At 40.4% G+C, this 13441-nt stretch overlaps 1 protein-coding gene across 2 annotated transcripts; it reads right to left on the bottom strand.

The window, feature by feature from the left end:
- Positions 1-2453: 2453 nt before the first annotated feature.
- Positions 2454-13213, bottom strand: LOC117446774 (phosphoribosyl pyrophosphate synthase-associated protein 1-like). Of its 2 annotated transcripts, XM_034083186.1 has the most exons (12): positions 12745-13213; positions 12514-12606; positions 10437-10489; positions 10246-10312; positions 8986-9158; positions 8370-8485; positions 7573-7628; positions 7221-7369; positions 5531-5581; positions 3947-4017; positions 3460-3606; positions 2454-3001 (listed from the first exon to the last, which is right to left on the bottom strand). In XM_034083186.1, the coding sequence occupies exons 2-12, from the start codon at positions 12594-12596 to the stop codon at positions 2843-2845; spliced, it is 1125 nt and encodes a 374-aa protein (XP_033939077.1). In that variant the 5' UTR covers positions 12597-12606; positions 12745-13213; the 3' UTR covers positions 2454-2842. The 2 variants fall into 2 exon arrangements, with proteins under 2 accessions (XP_033939077.1, XP_033939085.1); XM_034083194.1 differs by lacking the exon at positions 5531-5581 and having other exon boundaries at positions 12514-13213.
- Between the last annotated feature and the right edge of the window lie 228 nt (positions 13214-13441).

The raw sequence follows: 13441 nt of genomic DNA, 5'->3' as shown, positions 1-13441 counted from the left end.
CAGATGTTCTGATGTCCTTTCAGGCAGAAGCAGGAAGGATAGGAAGACACACAAAACAAATGAAATAAATGACAGTAAAGATTAGAAGCATCTACATGTCAATGCAATGCACGTGTTAGAGAACTGTGAATATAGATTATTGTGGGGTTGGGTCCCAGCACATTCACTTTCTGCTCTATTGCAAAATGGGACCAAATAAACCAAGGTGCGAGGAGATTTAATCCCTGTTTTTTATATATATTAGCTGAAATAATATAAGTGACATAAACTAGTAAATTAGTGTATCAAGTGGACTGAAATCCAGAGTTGGAGCTTTACATTTCTCAACTGTCCGCATCCTAGAGTATTACAAGATCTCTGTCGCCATCTGTTGATGCAACACATACATTACATCCACTGAAACTACTGTAGTAATAGCTTAGTGTATGTCAGGTATGAAATGCTTTCGTTTTTACCTTATTAATCTTTTAAAATATAGACGTCACTGCATAGCCTCATTAGTTAAATCAGCGATCTAATAACCAAAGAAATTAAGAAGATCATGCTATCGTCCATAATGAATCAGTAGTGATTGGACTGACTGAAAGCATGTCTCCAAGCTTTTGAAGAAGTCTATTGTGTAGCAGATGGCCTCTCTGAACCTGAAAGCGTCTAAAACATCATTGATAATATCGCAAATGCTTTCAACACCGCTTTAACTTCATGTGAAAGCAGGTGTGACATCCACATTAAAGAAGCAGTTTAACTGGCTCAGTGCCTGAAAGGACAGCAGTCAAAGTTAAGCAGAAGTTAAGCAAAAAGGAGTCGAAACATTTGAGTATGAAATAGTTCAGCAGAACTCCAACACAAAACGGATCATGGTGCGGTTCCTGAAAAAGCTGTGCATGGTTCCCCTAAATGAACCTGTGAGCGGAGACCGTTGAAGTGCTCAGGTTGAACCCCCCCCACTCCATTCCATCAGATAAGACTGAACAAAGTTTCCTGTTTCAATTTGAGGAAGTGGCCTGGTAAACGTTTGCAGACAGTTCCTCTTTCAGTCCACATTTAAACATTCTTCCGCTCTCCACTCATGTTCAGTTGCAAAGGGAAGGAGGTGTAGAGGCTCTTCAGTCACGCAGGTGTGTGGATTTGTTATCTTGAGTTCTACTTTCATTTACATTTGAGATGGATATTTGGAGGATTTATGGACACTCTACAAACACAACTTTAGTAGTACTGTTATTAGCATTTAACGGTCAGATTTTAGCTGCAGTAATGGAAGAAATGTACATTTGTATGTCTCATTTTCTCAGATGTCTTTGCCCCTGGACTTGGTCAAAGCTCCTCAGCAGAATAAGAGACTCTGAGGCGTTTAGAACAAGTGCAGGGTCCTGGACAGAAACCAGCAGGATTATTGAAGAGTGTGTGATTACATGTCAGTAGATTCTGCGTTAAACTAAGTAGTAAGTGTTTGCTGCTTCTGGGGAAGAGTCAAAAGCTTAAAAATGTGTCGCATTACTATTTTAATTTTTTAGTCTTAGTGGGGCATTTGTCAATGTCAGTTTGTTTGTGTTACATTTGATGTGTCATCTTCTATTATTATGAATAACGTAGGAATTATATTCCAGTCAGAACTTACATTGGGAAAAAAGTAATCAAAATATAAATTTGACTATTTAATAGTATGTTGTTAATGTCAATAACATATTGTATACCCATAGTATTAGAGAATAATGACTAATTGATCACCTTCTGCATCAAGCTTTAAATATTATCCACCATCTAAGTATTTTACAAGGCAAAAGGTTCATTTTCATTCTGTTAGACACACGTCTAACCAAGGGGTAGACCTAGGACCAGGTGGAGGGATTATATCTCTTCGCTGGCCTGGGAGCGCCTTGGGATCCCCCAGTCAGAGCTGGTTGATGTCGCCAGGGAAAAGAAAGTTTGGGGCTCTCTGCTGGAACTGCTACCCCCGCGACCCGACCACGGATAAGCGGGAGAAGATGGATGGATGGATAGACACACGTCACACGCAGGATTTATTTTACTATCAAACCTGGAACCCTGGCTGCGTTACACAAAACGTTTCCGACACCATACTTCCTTATAAGTTCTGTACTGTATGTCCTTTAGTGCATCTACTGCAACCGTAAAATGACAACTCATCATGCAATGCAAACTCTTTAGGTTAAGCATTTCCATCTAACTGTGTCTGGACACTGCAGGATGATGTGTAACGTGTCTCCATGCTTCATAAAGCAAGCAGCCCAGCTCTGACTGAAACTGCTACTGAAAGCTTGGGCTCAGGTGTGAACCCACTGAACTGCACATTTCTGACAGTTCCACAAATATCTTCACACCTCCAAAGAAAAATGCAAACTATATGTGTCTTACTGCCACCTGTGCCACTTGCATGTACTGTATACCCAAGTGTTTTTAAATCCATATGATAAAATAAAAAAAGAAGGTAATTCACCCAAGAATAATAGTTTTATTTGCAAATTCTTCAGCTGACTGAGAGGATGCACGTGATACATTATGTTGTGCTATATATGTTTTCAGATGGTGGGAAGCATGTGTTAGTGAAGTGAAACAGTTTGCATTGCGTGTACAGTCCCATTATGTATCTTATCAGAGGATTAGAGTAGAGTTTGACTTGTCTAACACAGTCAGTTTCTGCCAACATGTTATCCGTAAAACAAACAAGAACAACAGGTTAAAGCAAAAACGCATTAATCTTGGTCATCGGTGTGTGTGTGTGTGTGTGTGTGTGTGTGTGTGTGTGTGTGTGTGTGTGTGTGTGTGTGTGTGTGTGTGTGTGTGTGTGTTGGAATGTAAATGCAAGTGTGTGTGTGTTGCCTCAGTCATCCACAGCGATGTTGCGGAACAGATAAGCCATGGACTCTCCGTTGTGGGTGCGGCGGATGGCCTCAGCCAGGATCATACTGACGTCGACAGTCTTGATTTTTGGACACTGAAGCTTCTGCACCTCGTGAGGCACGGTGTTGGTCACCACCACCTGGAGGCGCAAAACAACAGCTCAGTGACAAATAAAGAGGATATTCCACTGTTCAAGTCTGTCTGTCATCTGGTTTGTGTTATGAGTAATGGAACTTTTCTCTTGCTGAGACAATCAAGACATGCATCAAATATCATATATTGATTATGAATAAATATGGAGGGATACATCACAAAACATTTACCTTCGTTTCAAAAAGAAAATCAATATAAGCAAAAGAGTGAAAGTTATTTGCAGAGGTGATTTTGCATTTTTCTTTACTTTTGAGGCGGAAGGCTAAACGCTGATCTGTAGTGTGTATATGTTCTGGAGTGATGGGAAAGCATTGGATTTGTACCAAAGTAATTAATAAAGTTTACTGAATGTAGGTCAATGTTGTCCTTATTTTTTAATTCACATACATTTTTCAGGCACTTTAGAATGTAAACTTCAGTGATAAGACCCGCTCATGATTTTACCTCATCGATGGCGGAGTCCTCCAGTAGTCTGGGTGCGTCTGCAGACAGCAGGCCGTGTGTCGCCATGATGTAGATCTTGTAGGCTCCCCTCTCCTTGAGGATTTCTGCTGTGGCAACAAAGTCCTCCACATCATCGATGATGTCATCCTGAGATAATGGGTCAGGCATCACACAATGAAGAGTGAAACAAATTAAGAAGCAATACATACAATGCATTTATTTAGATTGCTGGAATATGAATGTAAAGATTACAGTTGTCATTAAGTGGGTGACAGTGACATGACTCTGATAAGGTAAACAAATATATATACTGTTACACATACTTAGTCTTGCTGTGATATTTTGTGGTAATCTCCCCCTCATTAGAAGCAATGTACTCACCGAACCCCACACAACTGTCACATATTTTGTATAATGCAGGATTTTGAAGGATTAATATGCGAAACGCTCTTACACTGTACAATACAATAAAAGTTGAAGGTCTTACAACAATGATGGCAATTCTGCCTCCCACGTCTCCAACAACAGTGATGGGGGGCTTCTCCTTCGCCATCATTACTGAAAGACACGTATAAAGGAATGTTACTTAAAAGAGGAAAGGAAGTGAGGTCTATCCTGCAACAGGAACAGATCATTAGGCGCATTCACACTGCACACATGAACTAAGTTCGCATGAACCTTTGTGGGAAAAGTACCGCAGTGTGAATGCGCCTATTGAGGTCAGGTTCATTTAAGGAAGATTGGGTTTAAAAACCTGCAAACATCATGCAAACGCTCTACCCCAGCAATCTTCCAGCTACCAGCTCACCAACTCAATGACTGCAGTCCACTCAAGAGCTTTGAGGCAAAGTTATCTGTGGGAGAAATTAGTGCTGAATTTGAATCAAGACTCAAATGGATTTAGATGATGGTTGCGTTGCTGTAGCAGTAAATGGACCAGTGGGTGTAGCAGAGACTCTTTTAGAAACCACTGACCAGGATCAAAGATGATTTGGAAACAAGTCAAATACCATTTTTGACACTTTAGAGTATTGATGTTGCCAATACAATGATGCGTCTAATGCCCCCCAATTTGAAGTCCATCCACCCTGCATGCATATTTAAATAGAGCAAGTACTTGAAGGGGTTTTAAATATTTTTGATCCTGGTCTAGAACCTGTCACATCTGCCTTTGAGGGTCCCGCACACCACACCAACAAGCTTCTTCCAAACAACATCAGGGCACATTGAGAGCTCAGTTCCCAAATCCATCACAAGACCATCCAGCAAGGCACCTGTGCAGAATCTAAAATATGAAAGTTACAGAAGTGGGAAAGAAAGGAAGGAAAGCAACTAGAATCCAATTACAAGGATTTAGTTTTTGAAACAAATGAGAATCAAACTGTTTCTGAGTCACAACAAACAGCATCAAGCAGAAAAGATGTAGAAACATGAGCAGGATAATAAAAACACATCAAGAATTTCAGACATGGGTATGATCATTGTCAGGATGTCTTGTGAAGCAATTGGTGAGACAATTTGGAGTTCACACTGATCAGAGTGCCGAGTTAAATGGAATTTGATAACCTAAATCTACTAGGCGAGTTGTTAAGTAATTTTTTATTTATTTATTAAGGATTACACGTCTGCAGGGACTAAGATAACGTGACTTAAATCATCCATGTCATATAATAATAATCATTATTATTGATTTAGCAAGAAACAAATTCATTTCAACTGAGATCTGTATGAGACTGAGGGCTTCCAACAATTATCATTGCACTGATCCAAGTATGCCGTAGTGTTTCATGACAGACAGACTGCTTTTAAAAACATTCAAATGAAAAACATCTGAACATTCATTAATAGAAAAGATTTGTTGATGAAATGTGCTGGCTAAGAAAAAGTTATCTTTGATTTTGATGGGGCCGGCATAATGTAACTGTAACCACTTTCATTGGATCACCGTCACTTTGATTTTTGAATGTTTAGATATGAAATTAATTGGAAGCTCTTAGCAACTCATTCAGTTATTCCATGTGAGGGAGGCATCAGAAGGAAGCACGAATGGATACAAGCATTATGATCCTACTTGGGAGCTCTAAGCCAGGATATGAAGATTGACGTCTCCTCCCTCCGCCAGCTAAAGACAGGATGGAAGAGAAAGTATTAACACACAATTAAACGTACAGCAGCAGAACCATACTGAGCAAAAATAATGACACAACATTCTTCAAAGGATGTAAACCCCAGAGCAGCTGCAGTCAGGATGAATTGACATGTCACGTAATTGAGGCATGTATGGAGGCAGAGAGAGAGACGGCTGGAATTAGTGTGATCCAGCTCCTGCTGGGGAGGAGAAGGCTGACATAAAACATATCTCCAAGTCAAGAAGGGGAGAAGGAGGAAGATGAGAAGAGAGAATACAGGGCAAGATGAGATGAGGGGGGAAATACATCCAGCCGAGGAAAAGAAAGGAGGCGATGTCAGTCAATGCTTGCAGTATTTCACAGCTGGCTACGACAACGCCTGCGGAAGGGCAGACCTAATACGTACGTGTGTGTGTGTGTGTGTGTGTGTGTGTGTGTGTGTGTGTGTGTGTGTGTGTGTGTGTGACTGACAGCAACAGCAGCTTGTTTAGCCTGAACGAAATACAGGAGAAGACAGTACGACCATTAGGAAGATGACATAACAAAACATATTTTCTACAAAACAGCAGAAGGTATCAAAATCATATAGAACTGAAACGTCCCCCAGCTGATAAAGACAGAAACTTGCATTCCTTATGTGTTTTTTCAAGGAATAGAGCTGAAGTCTTTCAACAATGGGAGACAAGCTTTCCTCATGACTTGTGCTGGCTAACTGTTATCAAGCCCTGAAGCCTTATGAGAGGACTGTGTGTGTGTGTGTGTGTGTGTGTGTGTGTGTGTGTGTGTGTGTGTGTGTGTGTGTGTGTGTGTGTGTGTGTGTGTGTGTGTGTGTGTGTGTGTGTGTGTGTGTGTGTGTGTGTGTGTGTGTGTGTGTGTGTGTGTGTGTGTGTGTGTGTGTGTGTGTGTGTGTGTGTGTGTGTGTGTGTGTGTGTGTGTGTGCAGGGGCATTACTCTGGTCTTAAGCTGGCCATTTAAAGCAGCTTGAAGAGAAGACTGATGCTGCGAGCCACGGTCAGCCCTGATACTGGATCTCACTCAGAGGTATTTGGGTTTTATCAGGACTATTAAAATAAGAAAAACAATCCCAAGACATCTGTTATGCTTCTCGATTTAGTGAACTCAACCTGGGCTTATGGTTTATTTGGCTTCGGACACATGAGCAGCAGCTGGCCTTCATGCTTGTTGTAGTCTTATGAGCACAAAGCTTTAAACTCAAGCTCTCTAATCTGGCGGAAATCTAGAAATGTAGCTCTCCACGACCCACACCAGAAGCACTGCACTGGCCGGCAGTTTCTCTTTATTTGGCCAGGACATGTGAGCCGGTGCCAAGATGCCATGGACCATGCAATTTGTTACAAAAGCACATTTCCTGTTTGCAGTTGAACTATTTGAATACAATCCATTCTTGGGATAATACAGTTGCAAATGTTTGTGTAGATGAGCATATAGCTTTCCCCTTGCATACATTGTAGTGCGGAACCTCTCATGGAAGAGCAGGTTTGGAGGAATATGTCCACTGAAGACAGCATTAACCTGAAAGTTAACTTTGTTTACACACAACCAGCAATACGTACACAACCATTCATAAAACAGGTGTTCTTCAGCAGGATGTAGCTGTGGTGCGTTTCTTACATGGCAGCTCGAGGCCGGTGTGCCCCGGGGTGGTGCGAGACAAAGGCGGCGGAGATTGTCGTCCGTCAGGCATGTCCAACTCTGAGTGGTGGGCTTCTCCGTGCATCACTGCCAGGCCCAGGCGCAGCCTCTCAGCGTAGGATTGAGCTCTGAGACAGACGGACACGGAGACACGCAAGAGTCAACGGCTGACAAATGCAACACGTTCAAACAGATATGCAGGCAAAACAGACCGTGGGAATGGGAAGTCAAAAGCACAATATAAATGAAGATGGACAGCAGGAGAAGTGATGCCTTCCTGTTGAACAGAGAGAGGCAACTAGAGATTTTAGTGACTGGGCTGTCGTGTTACCTCTTGGCAGATGAAGGGGACCTTGCAACAATTACGGCATTCCTGTAGTCTGGAATCTGAGGAGAGAGAGACATAATTGTCAATGCTAAAATACAAAAGTGACAGTTGACCTGACATGATAGTTATACAGGGTTTCCCACACATAGACTTTACTTGGGCGGGCCGCCCAGGTATATTAACGTCCAAAGTATATTTCGCGACCCATTTAGGTAAAATCCTTTGTGATCTACTACCCCTCCTGTACCTGTTGGCTCTGCTATCGCGTGACGGATCTGCTTTATGCGCTCTGCAGTAACTCCGAGGTCATAAGCGTGCTCCACTAGCACCCCTCCGGTTCTAGGCTACCACCACAAGTATATTTTAGATCTGTGGGAAACTCTGTATAGTATTTCATTTCATGTTGTACTTAATGTATAACAATTATTTGCAAAACATGTCTCTATAAACACACCATACCCGGAAAGGAGCAGGGAGAAGAAAATAACCCTATATTACCTGCCCCTTTCTAGAAAAATAAAAAATAAATAGAAATATATGGTCTGTCCTTCATATTTTCTTATTCACAGCCAATCATAACAGTATCGTAGGAAAATAAAAGAAACACAAAAACGTAGTTCCCCCTTGACAGTTAACGGAAAGAAATAAAACAACACCAAAACATCACATGTACAAGTTCAACACCCTCATCTGAGTCCTACTGGAGTAGAAGGGGGAAAGAGGCACATCATAATAATAACTGCAAATAAAGTTGGAGGACAGTAGGAGGACCCCATGGTTGTTGTGACACTCTGCCTCACCTCCTCCTGGATGTACTGGATGAGGAAGGGGGAAGCTCTCAGGTTGTCAACGGGGAAGCTGAAGAAACCCTGGATCTCTTTCTGGTGGAGGTCCATGGTGATGATGTGGGTTAGACCTGCAACACAAAACACATATGCCTTAAGTTCAGAGCAAATGTCTGCAGTGTTTGAAGCACAAAGAACAGCTGTCCCTGGAGATATAAGTGGGTAATTATAAGTCTTGGGAAAAATAGTTTTAAATAATGTGGGGTGCAATTTCATACAGCTCCTGGCCTCAACCTAACATCAATAATACAACAGGACTTTCACAGTGTTTAATTTATACAGGGCTCTAAGTGGATATATTATTGGCAGCTAAAGCATGGAGCAAACCTCAGGACTAGTTGAAACCCAAAAAGACTGGACAAACCACACATAACAATTATTTGTAATGTACTTGCACATATACTTTAGTCTACAAGGAGCAAACGTTACGTTATTGGTAAAATAATCCAAAATAAAATATGACTGGCCAGTTACAACTGGAGTTGTGGTGTTACACAACAATGTGGATTTTGTAAGATATGTGTTGGTTTCTAAATTATGGCAAAATAAAATGACAACCCAGAGTCCGTACCAGCTTTAGCTAACATGGATGCTAGCAGCTTGCAGACGATGGACCCCCTCTTCCTCATCTTGCACTGCTTGCTGTAGGGAAAGTAGGGAATGACCCCGATGATGTTCTTGGCACAGTTAGTCTTCAGAGCGTAGGCCATAACCAGCAGCTCCATGATGGCCGTGTTGACATCCCTGAGAAACAACACATTCAATTCAAAACATAGCACACCTCACATTTCATCTAAATAATTGTCAACCCCCTATCTACTGTAAATTAAGTAAAGTAACCTAATCATGTGCCCTTTTATTAGACTACATCTTAAGCAGCTTTTTATCTTTGCCAAAAATAACCTCAACATTGAATGGCTAAACGAGGACAGTTTCACTACTTTAGACAGCTGTTGGTGTAACAGGACACTGCATGTTACCATCCTGAAACAAGAGATCCACTAGTTGTGTCTCCACCTGTGACCTCTGCTTACCTCTCAGAGCTTCCTCCTTCATCACAGTAAATAACCAACATGTTGCTTTTTTTCTTCTTCACTTGCTGCAGAGTTAATCATTTGGCATTACACCTCCCAGGCAAAAGTATGCTACGTGATTCTTAAATGTGAAATAAAAAGACAAATTTACCAGGGAAACTGAACATAAATTAGACATTGTTTAACCTGTTTCAGCTATTTTCCTAATATGACAAATGCATAATACTTCAATGGCGAATTCGTTATGTGAATGCATTACAATTTTAAGAACATATTTAAGTCTCCTTCAGTCATTGTCATATGAAGGCTACTCATGCATATGCCATGTAAAACTACAGGGGGATTCAGATGGAGGTGCATGTACATTTAAAACAGTGTGTTAATAAACCATACTTTTATAGCTGCATTTTTGTTGGCAGACATTTGCCCTTGCCGACCTGTTACACCTCCATCAGACTCAGACTGACACAGCGCCAAATGCTCATTTAGAGTCGTGTTTCTGGACAATATGTACTTTTATTTAAGATTATTTTGCCTTCACCATATCCTAAGAAAAATATGTGAGTCTTTAGCTTGCTAGATTCCCATTGTTAACTTTTTCAGTCTGTTTTACTTTTTGCTGAACAACTTCTTAATGCTTCTGGAAAGGAGATTGATAGAGTGCTAAACATGAACTTTATTAAAAGAAGCTTAATAAAACCTCAGTAGGTTTTCATAAACTTCTCTGAGGGTTCATAATATTACACATAATGATATGACTGTTAATATAGAACATTAAAGTATCCATCTTGTCTCACCTGGGAATGGTCTGAATGATAAAGATGTCTTGTCCACGTACAGACTCTTGCACTTCCACTTTGGTCTCTGAAAACAAAAACAAACAATGAAACAAAAAAAAATCACATCATGTAGGTTCAAGAGCAAAGTCTAAACCACAGTTTATTAATCTGACATGCATTATGGAGAAGAGGAAATTAATCAGCCTTACCCGAGTTTGACCCTTGATAAACCACTGACTTGCCCAACTCTACACCCAACCGTCTGGGAAGAAACAAACGGGCCAAAGTGTTAAAACACAAACACACCCTTTATGTTTTCATTAATTGAAGTGTGTGAATTTAGTGTGTACTAGACAAATGTTTTATATTTGTGTTTTCGAACAGCAGGTTTTTAAACACACATAATAACGACTTGTTTAAGAAAATAAAATTGTCATTTTGATAATCCGTTTGTATTAAAGACATTTGATGGATCATTAGTCTATTGATGAATTAGTATATTCACTGAAAAACTATGATCAGATGTATTTCAGCAAAAGCACCAAACATTCTCTGGTTCAAGCTTCTAACGTGAGAATGTGATTTTGTGTTTCTTTTTTTACCTTTTTCTTTTGGGGTTTGGAAAACAAGACATTTGAACACATCAACTAGAGCTATAAGCAATACACGTGTCATTTAATATACCAGACAAAACATTTAAAAAATATTCAGTATAAAAGACAGACTAATAAATAAATAAAAGTAGTTTATTAATATTAATTAATATTTTGGGTGCGTGTGCAAGCTATGGCCTGCAAAGCGTACATTCTCCAACTTCTAAAATGCATCCTATTGACTATAAAACGTCAAGGTTTAATGAGGTTCAGTAGTGAACACATGATCATTTGTTCAGACATCCACAACAAGCATTGGTATTGTTGACTCTTAGTGCAGAAAAATCCTGTTGCATCAAGTCGAACTCTGAACGAGCCCAGGCACCAAAAATACATCTAAGCCTCAGGCAGACAATTATGGTGTTGATTAAAAAAAACAGTTCTTCAACAATGCCAACTATGAAAAGGGCTTGGTTTGGGGGGACAGTGCCAGTTCACTCATTTATAACCTGTTAATCAAGACAGGCGTTTCTGTGCAGCCTCGCCCTGTTTACATCCCTCAAACGTGTTCAAATATTTAAACAAATGTCTTCATCGAGTGGCTATGGTAGAATTAAGTAGACAAAGAAGACAAACAATCATGTCCAAGAATAATAATGTCACAACTAGCTTTATATTAGTCATTTAATATAGGACTTAAATGTGGTCCTACAAATAATAATGACTTAAGTTCTCGGGGATATTACACACAGTGTAGTCACTACATGCACTACTACATGAGTAACTATTCAGAACATTAGTCATTAACATTTGCTGTGTGCTCATGTTGTTATTCAACCTTTGCTCAACAGGGAAGCTCTACTTGGCCCCATAATGGCAACATAATCACCCATAATAATGTTCTGTAATGTTGCAAAGCAGTAAAAGCTAAGAAAGCTAAGCACTTTTCACTTTTCCTGTGAGCAGTGCAACTTATAAATCAGCTGTCAAAAAAGTTAACAGGTTTTGGGAAAATAAATGGCTGCTTGCAGATTTTATTGGGGAAAAACACAAGAAGAAATTGGCGTTTGCATGACACTTTTAAGGGAAACAATGATTCAGGATTTAAACAAAGAATCATAACAATGCCAGGAGAAAGCTGATGTGTTTGTGCCAACATTTCATCTGTTAAAGCTGGATCATGTCCATTCCAAGATTATTAACAAGATGATTTACTAGTAATTAGCAAGATAGGCCATCAAGGGAATCCAACTCCTAGTTTGTGTGTGGTATCAAAGGTTTGGTGCATGTAAGAAATCAGACAAGTAATGAAGATAACCTAATCATTTAACATTTATAGCAAATACTACTACTATCTACCACAATCTGTCAAAAATTGGTATAACCCTACGATTTGTGTGTGTGTGTGTGTGTGTGTGTGTGTGTGTGTGTGTGTGTGTGTGTGTGTGTGTGTGTGTGTGTGTGTGTGTGTGTGTGTGTGTGTGTGTGTGTGTGTGTGTGTGTGTGTGTGTGTGTGATAATTGAACAGCAATAAATGCAAACAATACACACCCACTGGCCACGGGTCACCTGCAGCTAGACTCCCAGGAGTACTGTCAGGGACACGGCAGGTAACACAGACAGGCCAAACCTCAACATTACAGACATGAAAATACAATAATCCTTTTGTTACTTTAAGGTAAACGTCACTTACTCGGTGATCTTCTTGGCCAGCTCGATGCAGGCGGTGGAGGAGTTAGCAGAAAAGACACGGTACCCACTTCTTGAAACATTCATTTTTCGAAAGCTTGGGGGTTTGAGAGTAAGGGAACAAAGACTTGTGACCAGCAAAACGTCTAATGGGTATAGGCCTACTGCGTTGAAATCAACGTGGTAATTGGTTGCGTTTCACCAAACCCGTAAAACTAGTCCGTAATTAGCTTACCTGAAAAGCAGTTTCCACACTAAAACCTAAACTATTGGTTGGTTAAACTTCGATCAGATGCACTTTAAAGTAAGGAAATATAGACCTTGCTAAAACTGTGTTAAGCTGTAATGTATATAAACTAAAACAACAACGCGCACATGCCCCACATGTAACGCTGGAGCAACTCTCGTGCTCGTGTTAGCACATCAACAACTATCTTTCGCATCGACCAGCACTACACAAAAATCCCCTACAGCAGATGGGAAGCTGGGCTCTGTGTTTCCATGCGGGTCACTGACTTGTTATCGTCTCCAGAACACAAACTCCGGTTTATGTTACCATGAAGACGAACTGAAATGTACCAAGAATTCTCTCTCGCGCTGCTACAGTGTATTAACTTCGAAACTCCGCTGCTAGCATTCAATTGTTGCTATACTGTAAACTTTGTAGCAATGCGGTGGCAGCAGGGGAAAAAACGCCACGAGCACACGTTCATTGGGTGGAAGAAATGAGGGAGTGACTTTGAAGAGAGCCAATCAGAATCCAGAGCGAAACAACACAGAATCTGTAAAATGTATTTCTGACCAATCAGTGTGTGAGATTTGTATGACCTCAAATTAAAGCGGAACGACCAAAATATGTGGTCCTGGTGAGTTCATTTTCCTAAATGTATCCAGATAGCGTGCTAGTGATTTAAAGCGTGTAATACTGCAAT

This window comes from Pseudochaenichthys georgianus, chromosome 1 (genome assembly GCF_902827115.2).
Source record: "Pseudochaenichthys georgianus chromosome 1, fPseGeo1.2, whole genome shotgun sequence".
Classification (NCBI taxonomy): Eukaryota; Metazoa; Chordata; class Actinopteri; order Perciformes; family Channichthyidae; genus Pseudochaenichthys; species Pseudochaenichthys georgianus.
Note: the sequence above shows the minus strand (reverse complement) of the source record. Positions and strands in the feature narration are given on the sequence as shown.

Excerpts from the sequence above, each read along its gene's own strand:
- LOC117446774 (XM_034083186.1), bottom strand. The coding sequence starts at position 12,596 with ATGAATGTTTCAAGAAGTGGGTACCGTGTCTTTTCTGCTAACTCCTCC. Across the intron at positions 4,018-5,530 it reads TCCTGGCTTAGAGCTCCCAA|TAATGATGGCGAAGGAGAAG; the intron begins GTAGGATCATAA and ends CGTGTCTTTCAG. Across the intron at positions 3,002-3,459 it reads AGGACTCCGCCATCGATGAG|GTGGTGGTGACCAACACCGT; the intron begins GTAAAATCATGA and ends TTGCGCCTCCAG.